General features: G+C 39.8%; 1 protein-coding gene across 1 annotated transcript; it reads right to left on the bottom strand.

Moving 5' to 3' along the window:
- Positions 1-1,958: 1,958 nt before the first annotated feature.
- Positions 1,959-25,701, bottom strand: IFRD1 (interferon related developmental regulator 1). The gene is made up of 12 exons (XM_041728022.1): positions 25,145-25,701; positions 20,346-20,450; positions 20,120-20,204; positions 19,315-19,439; positions 17,365-17,522; positions 13,819-13,869; positions 13,531-13,709; positions 13,337-13,445; positions 10,018-10,152; positions 5,627-5,755; positions 4,993-5,088; positions 1,959-2,674 (listed from the first exon to the last, which is right to left on the bottom strand). Exons 1-12 carry the CDS (start codon positions 25,233-25,235, stop codon positions 2,585-2,587), a joined length of 1,353 nt encoding a protein of 450 aa, XP_041583956.1. The 5' UTR covers positions 25,236-25,701; the 3' UTR covers positions 1,959-2,584.

The raw sequence follows: 25,701 nt of genomic DNA, 5'->3' as shown, positions 1-25,701 counted from the left end.
AAATTGAACACCAATAAAAAATAAATTTATTTTAAAAATGTACTCATCTATAAATTTAATATGCAGATTAACTCATTTCTCTCTTCTTCCTCCTAAAACCCCAGTAAAAAGGCAGAATAGGAATAAAAATTACAATACTACAAGAATGAAAATTGAAAGAAACCATGCTGAACAAGATTTCAACAAATGTGCTGAATACGGAAGAGCTAGTGGTTGTTAATCTGCCTTAGCAGACCTCCAGAGGCCCATCACTGATGGGGGAGGTGCAGAATCTTGGCAGGCTCTAGAATTCGAGGAAACAGGTAAGGAGCTAAATACAGGAAGGTAATTTCATGAAGATTGGAAAACTGTGTTCTAGAAATCCAGAAAGAAAAATTAATGAATGAAAAGTAAGGCCAGAGGCTCAACCCAGCAGCTCTAGTAGGTCATGGGGTTCACACACAAAACGTGTGTGCATTCAGTTGGGTTTTTCTGGCGAGGGCAGTGAGGAGGACAGTGCAGGGCAGGGTTAAGAACTTACAAATACTTTCCGGGTTGCCGGGGGCCACCAAAGCACAGTATCACAGAATTTTAGAACACTAAAGAGCCCCTAACAAAAAACCAAATCAGGAATAAAAATTACACATCACAATGCTTTAATTAGAATAGAGCAATGCCTTCGAAATTCTTAATTTGATGATCTAGCTAAAATTTAAATACCAAGCCATGCTACCTTTCAGACATGTAGTACTCTTAGAAGTAACTGACCTCCCATGTACCCATCGCCGGAGTTATTGAAGGAAGTGTTCCACTTTAGCAAATTATCTAGTAACAAAGACAGAGGGTCCAGGAAACGCGGACTCCCAACATGAGAGGAAAACAAATCACAGGATGAAGTCTCAGGAAACAGCTGTATACATGAATGAGACCAATTAGTTTAGACTGAAACAACTAAGTATGCGGTTGAGCTTTGACCAGTTGAAAATAATTTTAAGTTTTACATATTTGGGGCTGTTTTGGAAGCAGTGGTGATGTGTATGTAAAACCAAGACCAAATGTTGAGAATGGAAATGGAAACACAGTAAACTAGTTCATGAAGGAACATAGAAATTTGGTCACTCTAATGCAATGATGCCAATTTAATGCAAAAATACTGGAGAATGAGAAAAAAGTAAAAAGGCAGAAATCTTCATGTATCAAATGGGAAGCTGTCAGACGCCTAAACACAGTAAATTAATAAATAAACAGCATAAGACTATTACTTAGAAGTCTGAAGCCAAAGCACTAGCAGAAACCTCAAGTCTGAAATGTCCCCTGAGAAATGGAAAAGGACAGAGCAAGGAGTGTTTTCCCTTACCATCCTCGCAGCACCACTGAGCTATGTACATAGATCACTTTAATAACTCACTATTTAAAAGTATATACATACAGGCAACTGAAGATTTACGGGGGAAAAACATTCCTTGCAATCTCTTTTCCAAGGTTCTAAGCTACCTGGGAGTACAAGGAGGTGAAAGCACGCGGACTCAAGTTCTGGATTCCAAAGTGGTCTTCAACGGCACCGGAGCTGAGGGATGGGATGCAGACTCCCAGAGGCAAGAGCGACTCCACAGGCCACCACGCGTGCAGGGAGGGGTCACATCAGACTTCCCAGGAGGTGTTGAGGAGGAGAAAGAGGAAGAACGCTAGTTTGGGAAGCACCTTCACTGACTTGGGTTCTTCTCTACAGTGTACATGCTTCACCCGCCCTCTTATTACTGTTTTCTACACTAATACCAAAGAAATCAGTAACTAGAATCCCAATGATATACTACACTATTATTCTACAGTACTACTCCCGGTGACATGGCTACATTTTTTTCATTTATTCTTATGCATCCAAATATACAAAGCAAGTTTTGTCTCCCTCCCTATCTAGATTGGTCACTGTGAACTCTACTTGAAACTCGTAACTGTTTCTATTAGAAAAGAAGCACTTCTTATGTGAAAAATCTTTATTTCAAAATACAAGAATATAGCAGATAAAATGTGTTAGTACCCTTAGAGGTCAAGGTTAGCAGCCTTTCTGGCGTATGCTAATTCTTCATGAACTCCCAATAGCTGGACTGAATGACCTTGAAGTGCAGCTGTAAGGTCTCGTGGTGTAATTCTGTTGATCCCAGTGACAAAATTAAATTAGGTTCCATTTAAAAATTAAAATATAGCAGCTTTTCCAGAAGAACTAGCTCCCATAACTGTATTCAGAACTTGCCTAACATCTTAAGTTAAATGCCTCGTATATTTACACCACTATAATCAATATTTTTGGACAACCACAATCAAGAAATTTAGCCTTGAGTAATAGTTTTCCTCATTGTGAAATACTGTATTTTTGTTCTCTCATAAATAGAAAAGGCCCAAACATTACACTTTATTGATGTTTAATGATTTACAGAGAATATTTAATAATCAGAACTCACCATTTGCAATATTGTACATTAAATTATAATATAACCCCTGCTACAAAAGCTATCTATGTTGACCCAAGATATAAACTGTCTCTAGTTTAAATACATTAGAAATTAAAAAAAAATATATTAGAAAGTGGTCTTTAAGTGCTGAAAATCTAGAAGAATTCTCCAACATCTGCTCTCTTATCTCGACATTTGCTTCGAGCTTTTGTTCGAGCTTTGAAGGCTGCAGAGTTATACAGGTGCTGAAATGGAGGAAAGGAAAACACATGTGGATCACTAAACCTTAAGGTATCCTGATAAAGAAAAGGATGAACAAAAATCACAGGAAAGAAATGAGCTAACTCAACTTTATCAATTTTTTAAATGTTTATAAAACACATACGCAAAAAGAACAAGGGGGAAAACACATAATAGATGATAGCTATTCTGTATTAAGAAAAAATATTAATCAAATATGTAAAATACCAAGAAAATTCCAACAAAAAGTTAAAAAAAATGCATCAACATTTCATCTGATCAAAGAAAAAACAAATCATGAACCAAAGTGAACAAAATATCCAATTAATTAAAAGAATATGGAAAAAAGCAATAAGCTTCCATCTCCATGCCAATTAAACAAATTTTTTAAATCCTAAAATTCAATGCTGTCAAGAATGTGTGTAATTGCTATGTGCCTTTGTTCATTACTAGAAACAATTCAAAATGATAGAATAACTTTAGAAGGTAATTTGGCAGTACATATCAAAAAGTAGTAATCCAGCCCTATATCCCCATGTGAAGAGAAAAAATTCAAAAGAGAAATAGTATGTAAAGATACTAATATTAAAATACCCAACAATCAATTACATGGCCATGAAAATGATTAACTATAAAAAGTCTATAAATCTAATTAAGCACTTCAGGAGCACCCGGGTGGCACAGTCAGTGAAGCTCCTACTCTTGGTTTTGGCTCAGGATTATGAGATCGAGCCTGGCATTGGGCTTCTTGCTCAGGGTGGAGTCCGCTTGGGAGTCTCTGCCTCTGCCCTTCCCCCAACTCACACGCTCCTGAGCTCACTCTTTCAAACAAGCAAATTCTTTAAAAAAGTTTTATATGTATATATTAAAAAATTATATATATATGTACATATATATACAAAAATGTTGCACTTCACACCCACTAATATGGCTATAATTTAAAACAAAAACAAAAAAGGCACAATACAAGTGCTGATAAGGACATAGAAATTGGAATACTCATATACTGCTGGTCGCAATGCAAAATCAGTCCCTATAGAAAACAGTTCCTTAAAAAGTTAAACACAGAACTACCATATGACCCCGCAACTCTGCTCCTAGGTATAAACCTAGAAGAACTGAGGACAGCGGTTCTAACAAAAACGTGTACGCAAATGTTCCTAGCAGCACTATTCACAATGGCCCAAAACTGGACACAAGCTAAATGTCCATCAATGGATGGATGACTGGATAATCATGTGGTGTCAGCCACACAATGGGGTTTCATTCAGCCACAAAAAGGACTGAAGTACTGGTGTGCGCTAGAACATGGATGACCCTTGGCAACCTTACGCGCAATGAAAAAAGCCAACAATAGGTCACACGATACATGAGTCTATTCATAAGAAATATCCAAAATAGGGATCCCTGGGTGGCGCAGCGGTTTGGCGCCTGCCTTTGGCCCAGGGCGCGATCCTGGAGAACCGGGATCGAATCCCACGTCAGGCTCCCGGTGCATGGAGCCTGCTTCTCCCTCCGCCTGTGTCTCTGCCTCTCTCTCTCTCTCTCTGTGACTATCATAAATAAAAAAAAAAAAAAAAATTAAAAAAAAAAAAAAAAGTCAATTTAAAAAAAAAAAAAAAAAAAAAAAAAAAGAAATATCCAAAATAGGTAAATGCAGAGACAGAAAGCACACTAGCGGCTGACAGCAGCTGGGGGGGAAGTGGGAGAGAGAATGGGAAGTGAATGCTTAAAGGGTTTAGGTTTCCTTTCCTGGCGATGAAAATATTTTGAAACTAGACAGACAGTTGCAAAACATTGTTGAGTGTATTTAATGCTCTGAATTGTACACTTTAAAATGGTTCATGTTACACGAATTTCACCTCGGTAAAAACATAAAAATATAATTAAGAATATTGAAATGTTAAGGGAAATTTTGAGGAATGTTACAAATTCTCTGAGCACATGTTTCCTTAACTTGCAAAATGAATCTGGTACTTATTAAGTAGGTTTAGTTGTCAGATATAAAAGCACTATGGACTTATTCTTAAATATAAAAGGCTAACAAGAAACAAGAACAAGAAAGGGAGAGAATTTCTACGTTAATGGGATTATGGATAAAATTATTCATTACCACCCCTCCATACTCTAGACGCAGTAAAGTTTCTACAATTTTAATACCGCTGTTCTGTATCTGATACAGCATGAAGCACTGTAAGCCCAGACTCCACTAAATACCTATCACCCCACCCACACACACACACACACACCCGGGAGAATCAAAGCTTTGGCTCTGCTTTTCTTCGATGCATTTAGTTTTGAGGAGAACAAAAACAAAACCTACCCTTTCAAAACGAGAGATCTTCATTGTTTTAAGTGTTGCAGCATCAAGCATCACCGGGGGTCCAAGCTCAAATACATTACGAAGGAATTCATTGGACTTCGGTAAAACAGAAAGAAAATAAGGCACATTATTAAATACCAGCTCTTTTTTTATTACACAGTGAAATCTGATTAACGGAAGTTATGTGGAGTTTATAAATAAGCACTCAGGTCACTTACTTTGATTCTAAGACTAAATTGTTTCTGATGCCTCAAATTCAACAAAGTTATGAGGAAAGCAACAGTGCTCTACTAAATTTATAGATGCTCCACCCGATTTATACAATACAAAAAGAACAGTTTCATATTTACTCAACTCTACTTTTAAAAAAATGTCTCTCATGAATAAAATCTTTAAAAATAAATAAATAAATAAATAAATAATAGATTGTAGTCTGTATCCTGCTGAAAGCATTCTGCACAACCAACTAACTTCAAAAGCCCATTAAGAGAACTACATTTAAAACTGCTCTCATTTTTTTTGTATATTTTTTTATCAGAGTTCGATTTGCCAACATATAGCATAACACCCCGTGCTTATCCCGTCAAGTGCTCCCTAATTTAAAAGCAAACACACAGAGAAGTCACTCTCTCACCTGCAAATGATACTGCATCCCTGATCCAAGAACTTCCTTAAAGGTGTCATAGGTGTGTTTTTTGACCCAGCAATCAATATACATTCGTTCAGGACCAAATTTAACAGTTTCTGTTGGAAAATCCCGTTCCTAGCCAACAAAAGAACCAAAATTTTAAGAGGAATTAAGATGGCTTGAAGAGATACATAAATATAATTTCTAAATAGACACATTTACATGCTGAGGTAAGAAAAGATGATTTAAACCTGATACCTCCATCCCTGAGATGTGAATAGACTAGAAAGTACTAAAACTTGCCAAGTTGTCATAGACTTGGCACAACTGAGTTCAGATAAATAATACTGGCAAAACCACATTGTTGTGAATGTCTTTAAATTTCAAGAGCACTTGATAAATAAACTTGAAGGAAAAAAATCAGATATCTGTACTGATCTGCCAATGGGGGGTGAGATGGGGAGGGAGGAGGAGGAGGTTGCAAGACAAGTCAGAAGACAAGATGTCCCCACATGCCAGCGATGGTACTGAGGGGAAGCAGGGATCAAGAGAAGACAAATGGGGTTAAGACACCAACCAAAAAATAAAGGACCACCAACTAGACGACTCCAAGGGTCTAAGAGCAGGCTGACTAAGAAAATGAGAGGGGGCATCCCTGGGTGGCTCAGTCGGTTAAGCGTCTGCCTTCAGCTCAGGTGATGATCCTGGGGTCCTGGGATCAAGCCCCGCATGGGCTGGGAAGTCTGCTTCTCCCTCTCCCTCTCACATTCTGCTTGTGCTCATTCGTGCTTTCACTCTCTAACAATAAGGAGGGAGGGAGGGAGAAAAGGAGAGGGAACTGAGTTTAAGACTTTAGAGATGGAAAAATTTTGCCAGAAGATAATTTCTGAGAGGGAATCAAGTGAATGGAAATAGAGAAAATGTAAAGATCATTGTACCAAATACAGAATAGGGTTTTTCAAAACACAGAGGAGTCACCCAGAATAGGGGCAGAACCTGGGATGAAAAAGACCTGGCCGCTCCATTGTTTGATGAATGAGGACTATGGAAGAGAAAGCAGGTAGCGAACAGTGGATCACCACAGGGACGGGAGAAAGGAGATGGAACCTGAGCACACCAACTGCTTTCCCCACATCTATCTAGCTCCTTTCTTTGTCGGCAGACACGGCATGTAATATGGGAGAAAAGAACGTGAACTCTAGACTTAACAACTTGCCGGCTTGTCAATTTGGTAAGTAATTTAACTGCTTTGGGTCTATTCCCCTGCTTGTCAGGTGGGGCTTTCCCTGCCTGTACCACAGTTGTTAGATGTGTGAGATAAACCTGTGAGCCTCAGACACTGCCTGGTCTGTCACAACAGTTCAAAGAAACCCACAAGGGTTCTACTATTTCAGCCGTCCGTATTTCAGAAAATACTAACACACCAGGAAAGAACTCCCTCCTAACTCATCCGCACCCTTACCCACTCCTCTCCTAAACCTCTCCAGTTCAAGGCAGATCATACTGTTTACATCACACTCTCAATCTTTCGTTTATATTTTCAAATGCTCCCTTCTCCATGGGTTCCTTCTCCCATAAACTGATCCAGCATCTTCAACAAGACAAAATAACAAACCCTCCCCCCAGTCCACTGATCAACTCTCTTCCCCTTTCAATTACAATCCATTTTTCAAAAGACCATCTCCCGGGCAGCCGGGGTGGCTCAGTGGTTTAGCGCCACCTTCAGCCCGGGGTGTGATCCTAGAGACCCGGGATTGAGTCCCACGTCGGGCTCCCTGCATGGAGCCCGCTTCTCCCTCTGCCTGCCTGCCTCTCTCTCAATAATAAATAAATAAAATCTTAAAAAAAAAGAAAAAAAGACCATCTCCCATTTCTTCACTTCCATTCACTCTTCAATTCCCTTCAATCATGCTTTTCTGCCATCACTCTGCTGAAGCTGCACTTACAAAGGTCATTACCAATGACCTACCTGACAAAGCCCACTGACACTTTGATTCTTTGTCCCTTGCCCTATCAGCAGCACTGACCCAGTTGAAAGACAGCACGGTAGGTTCAAATTCCAGCTATGCTACTTACTGATCTTTAACTATGTCTTTAGTCTGTTTTTCCTTAAAAACACAATTCTGTTGCTTAAGTATTATAATGGAAATGAAATAAGAAAACTGAATGTCAAGGGACCTAACATATTGCTTGCTGATTTAAGAAATACATGAGCTTAAAGAAAGATTTCTGGAGGAAAAGAAATGATAAAAGCACCAATAACTACACCTAAAAGGGAAAATTCTCCTCTAAGCAAAGAAACAAGAACACTCAGCAAGGCTGTGAGGACAGACCTTTCATTGGCAGGTGCACTGAGGCAGAGCACAGGGAAGCCAGTCAAATGGAAGGGGAGAAGCAGAAATCCCGAGATGGAGAGGAGAGGGTGCATAAGGCCTGGGAGGGAGAGCACCACAGGTCAGAATCACAAGGCCAAGAAAACGCTTTCACTGAGTGGTGCTGGGCAAGAGCGACAGGCACACAGAGACCTGTTAGAGCTGGTGGACACGGAGATCTGGTATGTGTCTTTCTACGAAAAATCAGTGCCGTGTGCTGTGGGTGGCTTAGGCTGAGGGGTTTGTCACAGGATCAGCTCACATCCTGTTTTGACTCTTAAAAAAAATCTATTATCCAGAGAGGATGCATCCAGACAGAAAATGTGACGTCAGGTCTAATCCAGAAAACCCACAACACACCATTATCTTCTCTTTAGAGGCAACATTCCAGAGAGGCGTAGTTTGTAATTATTCAAGAAAACAGCTTAATTTGGGGATACAGCCACACTAAAATTTTAAAACCAAAGGGATCAATTGTTAATATAGATGTCTGCTCAAGTTTGGGGATTTTGTTTTGTTTTTTACATTATAAAAACCAGAGTAAATATACAATATTACTGTAATGAAATGAGAGTTAGAGTTAACCAAAATGTTTAGATCCCAGAAGATCTCTAAACTATTTTATACCCCAGGCTTTAGAAGAAAGTAGTTCTTAAGCAGGCTATGTATGAGAATCACTGCAACATTTCAAAACTGCACCTGAATGAAGCCTTAGCATCTTTATTTTAAATTCCCATTCTAAATTTTCATATACACGTCAAGTTAATGACTCTTTGGTGACATTCTTAAATGAACTGCTCTATCAGATACAGCAAGAACCCCAGATATTTATTCTTTATATCCAAGAAATATTTCTTACCTGGCCAACAAAACAAACAAAAAATTTGATATTCTCCAGAGTAAAACTGCCCTTATCCTACAGTTCCTTTTAACCATGCATTCTGTTCAAATACCTGAAGGTTTCTAAATCAATTTCTTTGCCAGGCAGATAGAAACAGGTTAGAACACTGTACAAGGTTCTCAAGCATCAGATGATTTTAAACCCTTATTTAAACACTGGGTTTGGGATCCCTGAGTGGCTCAGTGATTAAGCATCTGCTTTTGGCTCAGGTAGTGATCCTGAGGTCCTGGGATTGAGTCCCACATTGGGCTTCCTGCAAGAAGCCTGCTTCTTCCTCTGCCTATGTCTCTACCCCTCTCTCTGTGTCTCTCATGAATAAATAAAATCTAAAAAAAAAAAAAAAAGAATATTAAAAAAAATAAACGCTGCTTTGTTATTTCAGTTTTTAGCACCTAGGCTTCCTAGGGAGAATACAAATGTCTTTCCTTAAAAGTTCTGAGGGGTAGACAATAATTTACCATCCATAAAAAGCACTGTACTTAGTATGTATGTGCTAAGTACCACAGCTTAAATGATAGCAAGTACAACCACCTGAAATACACTTTTGTAAACTATGAATCTTATTTTTTAACATTAAAAAAAAAAGTACCTTTATGTGTCAGAATTAAATTTTCCTTAGTTTAAAAAAACAAAAAAGTTGTTGGGACACCTGGGTGGCTCAGCACTGAGCGTCTGCCTTTGGCTCAGGGCATGATCCTGAGATCCAGGATCGAGTCCCACATCGGGCTCCCTGCATGGAGCCTGCTTCTCCCTCTGCCTGTGTCTCTGCCTCTGAGTCTCTCGTGAATAAATAAATAAAATCTTTAAAAAAAAAAAAAAAAAAAGCTGTCTTTATGTCTGTGTTAAAAACCTACTCCAGGTTTAAAATGAGAAAATTATTCTGATGAAAGGTAAAATTAAAAAAAAAAAAAAAAAATGACCCAATTGTCCAGGTTGGCCTAAAACAATCTCATTTCAAAATGAGTAGCAGGCGCCTAGCTGGCTCAGTTGGTGAAGCATAATGACTCTTGATCTCAAGGTCATGATGAGTACAAGCCTCATAGTGGGCATGGAGTCTACTTTAAAAAAAAAAAAAAAAAAAAAAAAAAAGGAGTAGCCATTAGAGAGAGCATTAAGAGACCTACCTCCACTGCCCTCAGGATGTCTCTGAACACTGACCGCTGCTTTCTCTTGTCCACTTTGGCACGGTGCTTGTTTCCATCTGTAGCCAAAGCCCTAAGCATCTGAGTCAAAGACTCCATGTCTTCATAAAAAAAGTCCTGGTCAGGAAAAACAATTTTGTTTAGTTCGTTATTTGGGTTCTTTTCCACCCCCAACCTTTCCTAGCTAACAAAGAATACCTAGCAGGGGTAAAAGCACCACGTTATCTCTGAGCTCTTTAGAGATCTTGGCATACAGGCACACATTAACGCATTTATAATATCATGCAAAAATTTTAATCCAGAAATGCTGACTACAAGATGATATACTCCCACTAAACAATTAACATTCCCCTCCCAAGTATATCCAGACACATTCAACAAATGCTTATTGTGCTCCTACCATATCCAAGACATTTCTGAGATTTCAAAGTTCAGTGAAGATACCACAAATACCATAACAGCTTCTATTCTTTGGCACTCTTCAGTCCCCAAAGCACACATCCCCAGGATTCCAAATATTCTTATTCTAAAAGTACAAGCTATCAGTAATGCCTAAAGCACCCTCATTTCTAAAAAATCTTTAAATCAAGTGCACAACTCAAGTAATTAAATTACTCAAGCTAAGAGAAAATATTTTAATCCCCTTTGAAGAGAAGCCACGAAATATATTACTATTTGCTACTACCTTGGTTTGACTCCCTCCAACAAAAAATTATCCAGCCCAATAATATATCAACATGCACAGTTGAAAAATCCCACTGTAAATGACCCCTGCAATCAGTAAAACTCAATCTAGTTTTACAGTCTGAATCACTGAGTTCAATACAGCACTAACTTGGAAAAATAAATGTTAAGTACTGTAGGGAAATTTCTCCATAACCTTTTTGGGCATTAAAAAGAAAATGTAAAACATAAAAAATAGTCCATAAAATAGCAACCAAAAGCCAATTTATTGGAGTTTAGGATAACTCTACAGTAAAACTATTCACCCAGGGACAAATGAAAACCGGGCTCTCGGAGACACACACCTTAACTCTTAGCAATAATAAAAAGAAAATAGCGTAATCATTAACACACAAGGGTGTGTGCGGTCGGCCTCCTTCCTGCAGCACCTCCCCTGTCGCAGGTTAGGTGGGGGATAAAAAAGGAATTGGGGAAGGTCTGTCTATACTATATTTTGGTATATTTTCCTGAGTCAGTATGTTATGTGGCTGCCTGGTAAATAGTCTGTTAACTCTGCCCGGTAAATAGTCTATCTTATTACAGATTATCTTAGAGAGCTCCTAAAAGGCCACTACTAAAAGATGACTGCCAAAGAGGGGGACATAATCCTCACTTTAATGTGTTACAATAATAGCTACCGCTTACACTGTATCTATCCTATGTTCTCAACAACCCCATGAGGTAGTTACTATTTTATTCTCCATCTTAAATATACTGATACTGAGGCATAGAGAAGTTGCTCAACATCATCCAACTAGTAAGGGTGGAAAAAGAGATTTGAACTTGGGAGAGTGACGCAGAGTTTGGTTACAGAACAAATATGCATAATGAACTAGAGAGCTCTCACAAACAACTCCTAATTCCTCATATCCACTTAAAACTATGTTAGCAAAAGGCTCTGAATATTTCAATGCTATGAATTTGCTACCAAAACCCTAATTTAAATGAGCCTATATATACATGAACACTTGGTTTAATTAATTTTTTGAACACCCTATAACTACTCCCACCACCACCACCACACACTGGCTCCTTTGAAAAAGCTTAACAAAAATAGCAAACAAAACACTAGGTTCTGTTTTGTAATCCATTCATTTTTGTCCTTAGACAAGGACTTATCCAAACATGTTTAATTTGATCAGAGTTCTCCTAGCTATCTTATATGATTTATTAAACCCAGAGAATGTACAATACATGGGCAATAATAAATGTATGTTTATGAAATTTTTAAAAAATTCAACATGTATCATTTAAACTGCACTATCACTTTACTTTTAAGATACACTTCAAAGGAAAAAGAGAAGAAATTACCATTTCTAGCCAGTAGAAAAACAGAAGATTAAAAAATTGGGACATCTGGCTTCTATGCCTTGAGGTTAAGGAGCCATTAACTAGCTCAATAAAATTAGATTGATTGCTAAACTTTAGTCCAATTTCTCAAATAAGCAGATTCATTTGCTACTGAAAGCATTAATAACTTCTTTCCATTCCTACCTGCTATCCTTCAAAGAAAAGGCGAGAGGCTGGGGGAAGCCTAAAAAAGACGTTTCTCAGATATTCCTAAACAGGACTTGAATGGAATTATTAACTGTTAAATGACATCTTTCACTCCAGAGAAGGTTTCGTTCCAGAAATATAGTCTTTGTTCCTCCACTAAAATGTAGCTAATAAGTAACCCAAGGTTCAAAACAGGGGACGTGAAATGGGGTGACCAAATGTCCCCCGTTAGCCTAAGATGAAAGGTTTCCTGGAACACAGAACTCAGTGCTAACCCTGGAACAGAGCCAGGCAAACTGGTAAAGCTGATCACCCATTACAAACTCAAATACCTCTGAGAGCCAAATGGATGTAACAAACATCCATGGACAGACAGTGGGGGGGACTGCAAAGCACACATCCTAGTCCAAAGGGCCATGTTTGCTCCTAGCTTTGGCTCAGAGAAGTTAAACAACAGCGACTAAACTCGTCGGATCTCAAACTCATGTCAATTTAGTATCTCATCCATTTGTTTGACATTTATTATAAAGCATCCATGCCTCAATCACCTTAATGTGCCCTGTGTCTGAGAAATCCCAGCAGATCCATACAGACTGCAGTAAACAACTCTCTCCATGAGTAACAGTGTCCCTAAACTTGAGTTCTCTAGATAGCAAGAGCGTAATTAACTAACTATAATCAAATGTTGCTCTACCAACCCCTACCGGTATATGCTCTTAAAATTATTGTATCAGGGACGCCAGCGTGGCTCAACAGTTTAGCGGCTGCCTTCGGCCCAGGGCATGATTCTGGGGTCCTAGGATCAAGTCCCACAAGGCACTCCCTGTATGGATGGAGTCTGCTTCTCCCTCTGCCTATGTCTCTGCCTCTCTCTTTCTCTCTCTGTGTCTCTCCTGAATAAATAAATAAAATCTTAAAAAAAAAAAAATTATTGTATCATCACTGCCAAGAGGCAGGGCAATCACTTGATTCTCAAGGTGGCCATACTCCAAGGTTATCATCAAATTCTTAATTATGAAGATAAAGATAGAATAATGGTCCCTGCGACACAATCTTTTTCCTCTATGCATCAGATACTTACACTCTCCATCCCTCTGGCCAATTCAAACATAAGTGCCAAAGATTCACCAGCAGCTATTCTCATGTTGACATCATCAGAAGAGAGGAGGCTTGGAAGTTTATGGAAATGCCTAAAAAACAGTCATTACTGTGTGAACACAACGAATTATGCCAATAAATTTTGTTTTTATAAAATATGAAACCAAGAGTGCGTACATCTCGAGCTTTTTCTTCACTTCATTGATTGGGCATATGGTCAATAATAATGTCCACGCAAGAAGCGAGCTGATATGAAGACCTGTATTAGGGGTGTTGCAAATAACATTAGTGTCTTTCTCTTTTAGATAGGACTTGGTGAAGACATTTTCCAAACATTCCAATGTTGAATACAGCTCCTAATGTAAAAGAACATGAAATAAAAAAATAAAAATAAGGAACATGAAATAAGGTAACCACCTTAAATTTGAAATGTGCAAATATGTAGAGTCAAGGTTTTCTACTTACAGTAATGTCTTCTGTAGCAATAAAACAGCAAACACCAAAGCAAGTTGCACACTAAAAAAAAAAAAAGTAAATACAGACATTAATATTTATAATTTTCTTATTATTTCTGCATCTTCTTGCTTTTAGAATTCAATGTGGAAGTTTTCTCAACTACTGACTACACTGGTCCCAAATATAGAATGAAAAGAGAGAGGGGTGCCTGGATGGCTCAGTCAGTTAAGCATCTGCCTTCAGCTCAGGTCATGGTCCCACGGTCCTGGGATGAAGTCCCGTGTTGGACTTCCTGCTCGGTAGAGTCTGCTTCTGCCCCTCCCTCTGCACACCACGCCCACTCATGCTCTCTCTCGCTCTCAAATAAATAAAATCTTTTTAAAAAATGAATAAAAAGAGAGAAAGAACATAGGATCAAGAGTTAGGGGGAAATGGGGCAGCCCGGGTGGCTGAGCGGTTTAGTGCCACCTTCAGCTCAGGGTGTGATCCTGGAGACCCGGGATCGAGTCCCATGTCGGGCTCCCTGCATGGAGCCTGCTTCTCCCTCTGCCTGTGTCTCTGCCCCTCTCTCTCTGTGTGTCTCTCATGAATAAATAAAATCTTAAAAAAAAAAGGGGGGGGGGGGAATGGGTTTCAGCCAAACTCTGCTACCAAACTGAGAGTATGACCTTAGGAAAGTTATTCAATTTCTCCTAGGTCTTCCTTCATTAACCCAACAGACCCTTTCCAAACTTCCAACTCCAATTTAAAGACAGAGATGAAGTTTGCACATTGGAGATAGAGAAGCCTACTCTATTAAAAACCTTAAAAACACAGTGTTTGTTATAGGTTTTTAAGCACTGAAAACTATTTACATTCATCTGTTTTTACATAGACCCTATTATGAAAACTTCTAAAAAAAATCATTTTCCAAGAAATAAGCACACCTGGAGAAGAAATCTCCCAAAATTTAAATAATTGTCCTTGGGGCACCTGGGTGGCTCAGTTAAGCATCTGCCTGTGGCTCAGGTCATGATCCCAGGGTTCTGAGGTCAAGCCCCACCTTGTGCTCTCTGCTCAGCGGGGAGTCTGTTTCTTTCTCCCACTCTGCTTTCCCTCTGGCTTGTAGTCTCTGGTTCTCTCTCTGTGTTAAATAAAATCTTAAAGATAAACAAATAAAGGTCCTCAAACTTGCCACCTAAACAGGGATCTCATTAATTCAGATTTCACCTTTTTCCGAATATGTTGAAAAATGGTCAGGAATCTTATAATTGCCTTTTGTTAGGGGAAAGAGGGGGCTCAACAAGTGATTACACTAGAGGACTACCATACCAAGGTATAAGTTACCAAATAAAATGGAGCTCAGAATACAAATTAAAAAAAAAAAAGCAAAATTTATATGCAATCTGCTTACAACATAAAAAAGAACCATTAATTTTCAGAACACCGCTCTCAACAAATAAATCATATGAAAACAATTTAAAATTTGTGAGTTTTTATTCTCTATTTCCGTCTTCACTTTAAATTTTCTCGTGCTGTTCTGAGTGCCACTAAAGCATTAAGTCTTTAAAGTCACCATTCACATGCCCAAGTGCCTGGTATCATGAGGACATTTGCAGCACTAATCTGCTTGGGATCACAATTTTATTTTCTTATTACATCCTGGTAAAAACTAAACATAGCGGGGATCCCTGGGTGGCGCGGCAGTTTGGTGCCTGCCTTTGGCCCAGGGCGTGGTCCTGGAGTCCCGGGATCGAGTCCCGCATCGGGCTCTCGGCGTGGAGCCTGCTTCTCCTTCTGCCTGTGTCTCTGCCTCTCTCTCTCTCTCTCTCTGTGTGTGTCTATCATAAATAAATAAATAAATAAACAAACAAATAAATAAATAAATCTTAAAAAAAACTAAACATAGCTAAAATTAAAAAGTAGTCTAGGTATTATTCTCAGTAAAGGCAACTTTCAAAACTTTCAATCTGTAAACCCTTGTTCTATGCAAGCAGCAGAGGCAAAACCACATCTCTTCTTTTGATGCCTCTAAGTGAAAAAAAAAAGGTAGCTTAACAATTAGAACTGCCTATATTCCTTCTGCTAATGAGGACTGTCAAGTATTTTTTTTAATTCACAGCAAGCATCAAATGTATTTTTAAAAAAAGACAACAAACACACATGCAACAAAAATTAACGGCTCACTACAAATATCTACCCAAGTGTTTTCTGTCGAGCATTTTAAAATACCTCTACCATCCCACATGATTCAAAAGTTGCATGAAAATCCAAAAAGAGCGGATAAAAATGTAAAGAGCAAAAGTTTAATTAGCTATTTGGGGATTACTAACTGCTAGAGGGCAGAGATTCCTATGAAGTTACCAAAATCCTATTTCTTTGCCTATGGCGAAACAGGTTAACTATCCCCAGCCTCTATATAGTCGGTAAACCAAGCAACGGGCCACTAAGTGATGTGTCCTGGCCTGAGCATCTATCTGCCTTCTTTCTTTCCCCACCTAGCCATTAGCCATCCTAGCTGCCATACAGAGGACCTAAAGGTAGGGCCGAGAATGGGCGCCCACGGACTCTGCCCACTTACACAGTGATATGATCAAGAAAGAAACTTATTAAGCCCACTAAGGTTTCAGGGTTTATCAGACACAAAGATCAACACCATTTACTTTAAGTAATACTAAAGAGAAGGCTAATGTGAAAAGTCAGTATTAAAAAAGTTTTAAACCTGAACTGGTTTCTTCTTAGGAAAGCAGCTTAAGATTCAAATCTACTAAGATTAAATTCTTAAGATAAAGATTCTTAAGATCCATTAAGATCCAAATCCACTTTCTAAACCCAGAAGGATGTTTGTAACAATCACAAAAGCACACCAAAAACAAACCCCGCAATCTAAAGTTATGGGTGATAAATATCAAATTAGAGAATGAAAGGTTTTTCAAATCCCATGACATGACTAGATGAGTATCTCACAAGTTACAGATTCCTACATCTAATACCCAAATCCACCCATGGAAATAAAGCATTCAGCTTTTTCATAAGGACTTATAGGCCACAGCAGCCAATTTTTTTTTAAATACCTATTACATTTCTTAGAATAAAAAATAACCACCCAATAAACACTGTCTAGATCATTTAAGTTCCTACCAAAATTATTCTTCAATCATCCTAAATAACTCAAGATAGTATTTCCTATCAGAGTATGCCCTTTGATTGCAAAGACATAGAAATTTGCCCTATCTGGGATGGTCTGTGGCATCTCAAAAAATTTAAGGAAACAACTGTCATATTAAGTCTGCTCACTCTGGGATCCCTGGGTGGCTCAGCGGTTTAGCCCCTGCCTTCGGCTCAGGGCATGATCCTGGAGTCCTGGGATCGAGTCCCACATCAGGCTCCCTGCATGGAGCCTGCTTCTCCCTCTTGCCTGTGTCTCTGCCTCTCTCTCTCTCTCTCTGTATCTCTCATGAATAAATAAATAAAATCTTTAAAAAAAATCTATTTTAAAAAAATGTAACTTTCCTAGATCATTCATTTGAGTATCTGGGTTTCTAGGTTTAGAAATTTAAAAAATTATATACTTACAGTTTGCCTAGCCTGGATACTAGCTGTTCCATCACAAATTATTTTCTTTAGGATTGGTCCAAGAGTTTTTAAAACCTCTTCACTTTCAATTCCAGGGCCCAATTGAATACAAAGAACAGATGCTAATGCTGCAGCTGCACGCTGCTCATCACTCTTACCTATAAGAAAGCAAAGGTGCAACCATGAAAAATTATTTTGAGAAGACTTATTAAAAGAGCAATTTCCCTAATTTGTACAATTCCAAACTATCATCTATCATTTATAAAATCCCATAATATGTTCTAAACTTTGACATGAGCTGCAAATATAGTGAGCTCAAACTCTGGAAACAGACCTGACTCAAATCCTAGATTACCACTTATTAGCCAAATGACTTACAATTCTTATTCTCAAAACATATTTCTTCAGCAGTAAAATGAAGATTAACACTGCTCTTTAGGGAGTAGTGTAACAAATCAGCAAAATAACGTGTTCCAAGCTGCTTTGACCTTCCAAATCTTTCATGTACTCACAGAACAGTGCTCAGGTAGTCCCTGAATTAATTGCTCAAGCATTTCAGATGTATGCAGCCTATGAAGTAAACTAAGCCTTCAGGGCTTCCCCTCCTCCAATTTTTTTTTTTTTTTTTGAAATAAACAAACAAGGAATTAAAAATAAATGATTCTTGGAGCACCTGGGTGGCTCTGACGGTTAAGCATCCAACCCTTATTTTGGCTCAGTCATGACCTCAGGGTTGTGAGATCCAGCCCTGGGTTCCTCTCTCCCCTCTCACTTGCATGTGTATGCTTTCTCTCACAAATAAATAATTAGAAGCTTTAAAAAATAACAATAAAGTTAAAAATAAAGGATTAAGACCATACAGAAACTGCAGACACCGAATGAATACCTGACAAATTAAAAATTTATAAAATAAACAGATCGGAATATAGTTTTTAAAGGTCATCTAATCCAGCTACCATTATAGGAAATAGTTCCAATGTAAACAACTCTATCAAAGCCTTTGTACTATCTCAAAAAAGTTGGCTCTGCTATCAACTATACCACAAGAAGTTATATAACCTTAGACCAATCTCCCGTTTCCTAGGCCTTTATTCTGTACAATGAGAGAGATGGAATAGATGTAAGGTTTCCAAATACCCATTCATGACAAAGCTTTCAGCTGAAGTAAAATAAGAAAAACAAGGACATAACCTAGTAAGCTCATTCAATTTAAAAGAGCACGTGTGCTTCCCACATTTCTGGCGCTAGAAATATTTTGTTAATAAAGACCTAATGACAGAAGGTCATTATTCTCACAATATTCTTACTTGGCAAAATAATTATGCTGGCATGGCATCTCTAGGTCTTTTTAATTTTGGTGGTTCCTAAAGCTGAATGAAGTCCAGTAATACCAGACTTAACCTTTCAGGTCTCTCTTCATTCTTAAAAGTTCTATGATCACAACAATATGAATTCTAGAATTTCTAGCACAGAATTCTAGAATTCAAATATTCTAAGGGATATCCTGAAAAATGATGTCATTCACAGGTATAATTGATGTTTTCAGTAACTGCAAGGGAAAATAAGCTATGTGATTATAATACTTTTTAAATTTCAGGAGAATGAAGTAGAATGGCTTTAATAATAAGTTTTGTGAAAATCTGACACAGGTTTTCAAGACTTTCTTATATATGAGAATGGTGATCACCTCTTCCAATACAAAAAAGGATGGCAATCCACCACAATTCAAGTTTCAAGCTGTTTATTACATAAACAAAAACAACACTTCTCACAAGTCTCATTTTTAATTTGAATTAGCATGGCATATGCTAACTGTCTATTCCTTGTCTATTCCTTGACAAGTCTAAAGTTGAAAGAGTGAGCCAGTCTTCCATTTCCCTTCATAAGCATTACTGCAAAGCAGGTGGCAAATCCCTTTTTAGTTTGGTGCCTCTGACTCAAAAAGGTTACCTTTCTTCAGGCAGCGCTCAATGCTGTCTGTCAAAGTCATTCTTCGTTCCAGAATCAATTCAGAAAGCATTTTCGAAGCGAGTGCATTTTTAATGCCTTCAAGAGCTGCTTGCCTGGTCTTCGCACTATTTAAAACAAAACAGAAGATCCATTTGGAGTGTACCATAAGACAATGACTTGTAAAAACTGCACTATTTCCCTCAATTTCTCTTCATAGATTTGTAGATTTTTTTTCCCTCTATCGCTGTCATCAAGCTCTAACCATTTTTCTTTAATTTAATTTTTATCCATAATTCATCTTATTACACAAAAGACATAAAAGACATGTTCTATATGACATATTTAAGTAAGCTCACTTTTTTTGATGCTTCAAAAGTCTAGAGTTCATGTGTGAATCTTCGGGGCTTTTTAGTTATCATAAGTCAGCTCTAGAACTACTGTGAAATATGAAAATTTAGCTTTGCTCTTTTTTCTGTCTGCTACAAAATGAACAGAAAAGAGGCTTAAAGCAAAGTTTACCTGTTCTAGCTGAAGAAGAACTTTGAATCCAACAAATCTATTTCAACTGTAATCATATATAGTTTAATGCTATTATGCTAGAACAATGACTAACTTGAGTCGATCTAATTTCTAGTAGCATGTTCCTACCCACATTAAAAGTCCAAAGGAATAAGAAACATTAAAACATCCAAAGTAAATAAATCAAGCTTAGAAAAACATATTGTTAAATCAGGAAACTGCACATAATATACATAGTGGCTGATCAGAATCACACAGAATGAACAGAATTTCCAGTATCTCCTACCTTTTATCCAGGGTCAAGTCAATGAATCCCTTCAATTTATACTCTAAGTCTTCTTGAGTTCCTTCCTCATCAAGGACTTCTGGTCCTAAGGAATAATATAAACTAACCATTATAATTTAAGTAGAAAACAAGCAGGGAACAGTGATAGTGTGCCTTAACTCTAAAAATTCTTCTACCTAAAACATCCTTTTATCTAAAGTTGTCAATTCAAATTTAAAACTCATACCATCTTCAGCAAAACTGGAAGGATCGCTGTAACCACTGCAATGGCTCATTGTCTCAATCGATGCATCCTCATCACTAAAAGGTTGAACGTTTCGATGTTGGCCACCTATTAGGTAAAAGAAAGTGGAAGTAATTAACTGTATTGCCATATACTCAAATATTTAACTTGAGAATTTTTAAATTTACTTAGCAGAAACCCAGTACTAAAAACCCAACCTTATTTAAGAAAAGAGATTATTATGCTACAAAAAAACATAAATATTCTTAAATAAGTCAATTCACCTGTTTTTCAGGCCAACAACTGTTTACAATATAAATATACATCAACTTCAGAAATGTATCAAAAACTGGTATTATGGTTGAAAAAAGTATCTCCAAAACATGACTTCAAATCATGAAAACTACAAAAATAGATCCAGAAATAGAGTGTGAAATTAGAGAATAAGAAAAGTTTATTTTTCAAGGAGAGTGAGCTTAGCAAACACAAACATGGCAAATGGGTTAATTTTTAAGTTACGCACCATGTGTGAAGAACTAAGACATTAAGAGACAGTAGTTTTAAAGATAACTTGAATTAAGAGAGGAAAAAAAGGAGGGGGCAATGGGTGGCTCAGTTGATTAAGCATCTAACTCTTCATTTCAGCTCAGGACGTGCTCTGGATCAAGCCCCATGTAGGGCTCTGGACTCAGCTCACAGTCTGCAGCTTGAGATTCTCTCTCTCTCTCTCTGCCCCTCCCCTTGCTCGCTTGCACGTGTGTAGGCTCACTCTCAAATAAATAAGTATTTTTTTAAAAGGGGAGGAGGAGTAAAATAGAAATTTTGGTTTTTAATATAGTATAAAAGCCTGTTAGATAATTCATCTTTAAAAGAAAGGTTAACAAATCCAACAGTTTAAAAACATCAGGGAGGGATCCCTGGGTGGCGCAGCAGTTTGGCGCCTGCCTTTGGCCCAGGGCGCGATCCTGGAGACCCGGGATCGAATCCCACGTTGGGCTCCCGGTGCATGGAGCCTGCTTCTCCCTCTGCCTGTGTCTCTGCCTCTCTCTCTCTCTCTCTGTGACTGTCATAAATAAATAAGAAAATTAAAAAAAAAAAAAACATCAGGGCCGTTACTAAAAAATAAGATATTAAAAAAAAAAGATTTATCTCTATACCCAACTTGGAGCTTGAACTCACAACGCTAAGACCAAGAATCGTATGCTCCACTGACTGAGCCACTCAAGTGCCCCAAAATAAAATTTTTTAAAACTAGAATCTTTCCTCAAATTAATTAAAAATAAATAAATCCATAGTAATGTTTTGTCTTGTGGGGATTTAATATTAACAGAAGTAATGCTCAGTCATGAATTACATTGAGCATGGAGTTAAAGTAAGTTCCAAATTCTGCCCCCGAAGTGACTTTGGGTCACCTGATTCACCTCTGAGCCCAAGTTTCCTTATCAGTAAAGTCAAAGATTGCATCAAATATCACTAGGTGCCTATATTCAAAAAATTCATGGCACTTAATTACCTTTAAAAAATTTTTTTAATCCTCTAAGTTTAAGCTTGCTAAGTTTAGGGGTTTTTAGAGTTTTTTAAAAATCAAGAGAGAGAATTGGCTGATTTTTAAATCAACAGAAGGTGCCAAGCAGCCTTCAAATTTGTTTGGTATCCCAAAGGAGTTACTTTGCCAATCAAGGCAGGAAAGCATAAAGAAGCCAGGATACCATAATGTATTAATCAGAGTGCTTAGTGCAGGAATAAACAACCCAAGACCTATGATATCATACTCTATTTCTGGGTCTATCTTCATTGTCTTCATGATTTGAAGTCATGGGGATAGTTCAGAGTCATCTGTTTACTACTACTAATACCTAGTCACAAGTCAACTCATTTTTTTTCATATTCAGTCTGCCTCTAAACTGCCAAGAAGAGTATTCCTATACTGAGCTCCTACTCAGCTCCTTTCTCTCCGTTTCAGTTTCCAAGACTCCAGAGAAAGAAAAGTTCAACAGCCAAAAACTCAAGAAGACCCTATATGAATGCCTGATACCTAGATCAAAGTCACCCACCTTGCCATCTCAAGTAATATTAATTAGGTGGCACTCTAGACACATGAAGTCCTTATTTCTTAGGTTTACTTAACTAACAAGGTTTGGTTCTTTCATAAAAGATGCTTTCTTTAAATTAAGTGCAATGGGAAGTATGCATACTTGTCAATTTTATCAGCTTTCTAGAACCTTTCACTAACTTAAAAGAGAATTAAATGGAAAATCAACTAAAGTGAAAGGAAAGTTGGTTATCTTTTGATTGTACATGTTAAAATCTCATTTGAATCCCAACTCTTCTAGATATTTAAAAATACCAACAAAGTAAGCAACTAGAAAAGCACAAGTTTGTGACAACTTTCCATCTCTTCTCATTTATTCATTTATTGAATAATACAGCCACTTGGAACCAAATTCAGATTTATTTTAAAAGATTATTTATTTATTGATTTATGATAGACACACAGAGAGAGAGAGAGAGAGGGAGACAGAGGGAGAGGGAGGGAGAGAGAGAGGCAGAGACACAGGCAGAGAAGCAGGCTCCATTCAGGGAGCCCGATGCGGGACTCGATCCCGGGACCCCAGAATCGTGCCCTGGGAGGCGCCAAACTGCCGAGCCACCCAGGGATACCCCCAAATTCAGATTTTAAAAAATAAACCGCACTGCATACTCCACTTACCAGAGGGAAGCACGGATAACAAATTAAATTTCGAAAGATATCCAAAGCCTGTACAGTTTTATAAACTAATTGAATTCTTTTCTATTTGTTTAGATATGCTAAATTGTTTAAATTCACCTTTTCCACTGAAAATATTTAAAAAAAAAAAAAAAAAAGCAACAGCAATAAGGCTGATGGGAGATAAGGAAAGAGCCTGGAAGTACATTTTGAAAGGCAACCCCCACTACCACCTGAGGTTATTCTGTTAGTACCAGGAAGGAAGGAAACTTGGGAGCTTCAGACGGAATAAAGGTTTGTTTGCAAATGGAGGAAGCCACTAATAACACAGTTACAATTTTTAACGTGACTTTGGCTTGCTGTTTCATCATTGTTTGTTCCACCACCAAGAGGTAAAACTTAAAAGGAAAATAAAACGAAGAAGGAAAAGCTGAAATACAGAAAAGAACAGAGGTATTCCCTATTCACACACAGCAATGAGATGCTGCAACAAGCAAATTTTGTATTTTACGTCTTGATCACGAACGAATTTCATGAGTACCGCGGGCATACAATCAAGGAGCGACATGAAGAAAAGGGAGAAACTTCAAGTATGGTAGGTAACCCAAACCCATTCCTATTGCCAATGTTTAATGCAGGAACACAAGTGCTCGTGCTACTATAAATCCTAAAGGAAAGCGTTTTATTTATTTATTTTTTTAAGATTTTATTTATTCATGAGAGAGAGAGAGAGAGGCAGAGGCACAGGCAGAGGGAGAAGCAGGCTCCATGCAGGGAGCCCGACGTGGGACTCAATCCCGGGACTCCAGGATAAGGTCCTGGGCTGAAGGCGGGCGCCAAACCGCTGAGCCACCCAGGGATCCCCCAAGGAAAGCGTTTGAAATGCCACTTTCCAGGGATATTTAACAAAAAACTGGACTGTTTACTAATGAACGAAGGCCTATGACTCGGAGGGTCGGATTAGCGACTGTGTTGACAAACACCTCACGGCCAGCAGTAGCTCCCATGGGACCACATCTGAGAATATTCCAATGCTTAACTGCAAAAATCTCAACCAAAAAAAAAAAAAAAAAATTACTAAATGGGATGATTTCACCCGGTTGAACACTCGATTTGAGTTCGGTCGTGCCTCCTAGGACTTTCCGCTTCGAAGTCCCTTCTCCTTAAGCCTAGAGTTAGCAGGAGAGAATCACTAGTTCATCGAAGCACCTACCCATCCGGGAACAGCTTCACCTTCGCAGTGACCACACACACACACACACACACACACACACACAATCTACACTTGGGGCCACAATTGCAACCTGAGCTCCTCAACACCTCGCCCGTCCGGGCCTCAGGGCGCAGAACCTACGGGAGAACAGCACAAAGGAGGAGGAGGGGGAGGAGGTCGCCGGGCCGCGGGCTGCGGGGGGTGGGGTCGGGGGCGCGGGATCTCTGCAGGTGCCGGTTAGAGGCAGCAGCAGAGCCGGGGCTGGGACTGCGGCCCCGCCCCGCCCCGCCCCGCCGCCAGGTGGCCTCGCGGGCTCCCCAGGAGGCAGCGCACCGGGATGCCACGATGCCACCGCGCCTCTGCGTCCCCCGCGTCCCCCGCCGCACCGCGCGAGGCCGGGCCTCTGACGCAGGAGCCCCGCCGAACCCGCCGAACCCTCGGCAGGGTCGAACCCCAGGCTGGGGTCGGGGGGCCGCAGGCGCCCCCTGACAGCCAAGCCGCAAACCCTAGCTCGGCCCCACCCTCCGTGGGGGGAGAGGGGGGCTCCGAGGAGCTAGCGCCCTCGGGAAAACCGTGCCCCCGCCGCTCAGCACTCCGTCACCCCGGACCCCAACCCACTCTCAGGCCCCAGGACCTACTCGCCCCGCTCCCCCCTCCACCCCCGCCCCCAAGGCCGGCGCCTAAGACTTCGGTTCGCACGCCAGATCCAAATCGCGCGAGGTACCGCCCCCCAGGGCACTCTGGGAATTGTAGTTCGCCAGCCAGGCAGAGGCGGCCGGCCGACGCTTACGTCCAGACGGACGGAACTACAAATCCCACGGTGCCCGAAGATAGCTGGCCCGGCCGGCCCCCGGGATGCCGGCGGCGGGGACACCCCTTTACCTGCTGTCGCCGCCGTCGCTGCAGCTGCCCCTGAGCCGCTGCCGCCACTGCCACCGCGGTGGGGAGCGTTCCGCTTCTTATTCTTCGGCATCGTGGGACGCCCGGTGCCGCCTAAACTCGGAACGTAGCGAGGATCAGCCGATGGAGCTGCACTTTTTACTCGTGCGTCTGTGCGGCGGGCGGCTAAGAGGCGAGTCTTCGGCTAACAACAGAGGCGAGAAGCGGCGGGGGTACGAGTGGGCGGTGGCAGCAGCAGAAATCCCCGTGAAGAGCTGTGATCGGAAACGATACATGTTTCTCTCTAGCGCGGGAGCTAAGGCGGGGCGGTGTGGGCCACGACGCCTTAAGTAGCAAGACCGCCGCCTGTCGTCACCATATGTGGGCGGGACTCGAACGCCGACCAGCCAATCCCTATAGATCTCCCCACCAGAGGCCCGCCTCCGGCGGCCGAGGGACGCTGACTACCAATCCCATGTCGCAAATCTGCCAGCGGGGCCCAGGGAGCAAGTCTTCGCTGCCGCACTGGCCTCTGGGAAATGTAGTACGCCTTGGTGGGG

This window comes from Vulpes lagopus, chromosome 13, assembly GCF_018345385.1.
Source record: "Vulpes lagopus strain Blue_001 chromosome 13, ASM1834538v1, whole genome shotgun sequence".
Taxonomy (NCBI): Eukaryota; Metazoa; Chordata; class Mammalia; order Carnivora; family Canidae; genus Vulpes; species Vulpes lagopus.
This window is presented reverse-complemented; position numbering and strand designations above follow the sequence as displayed.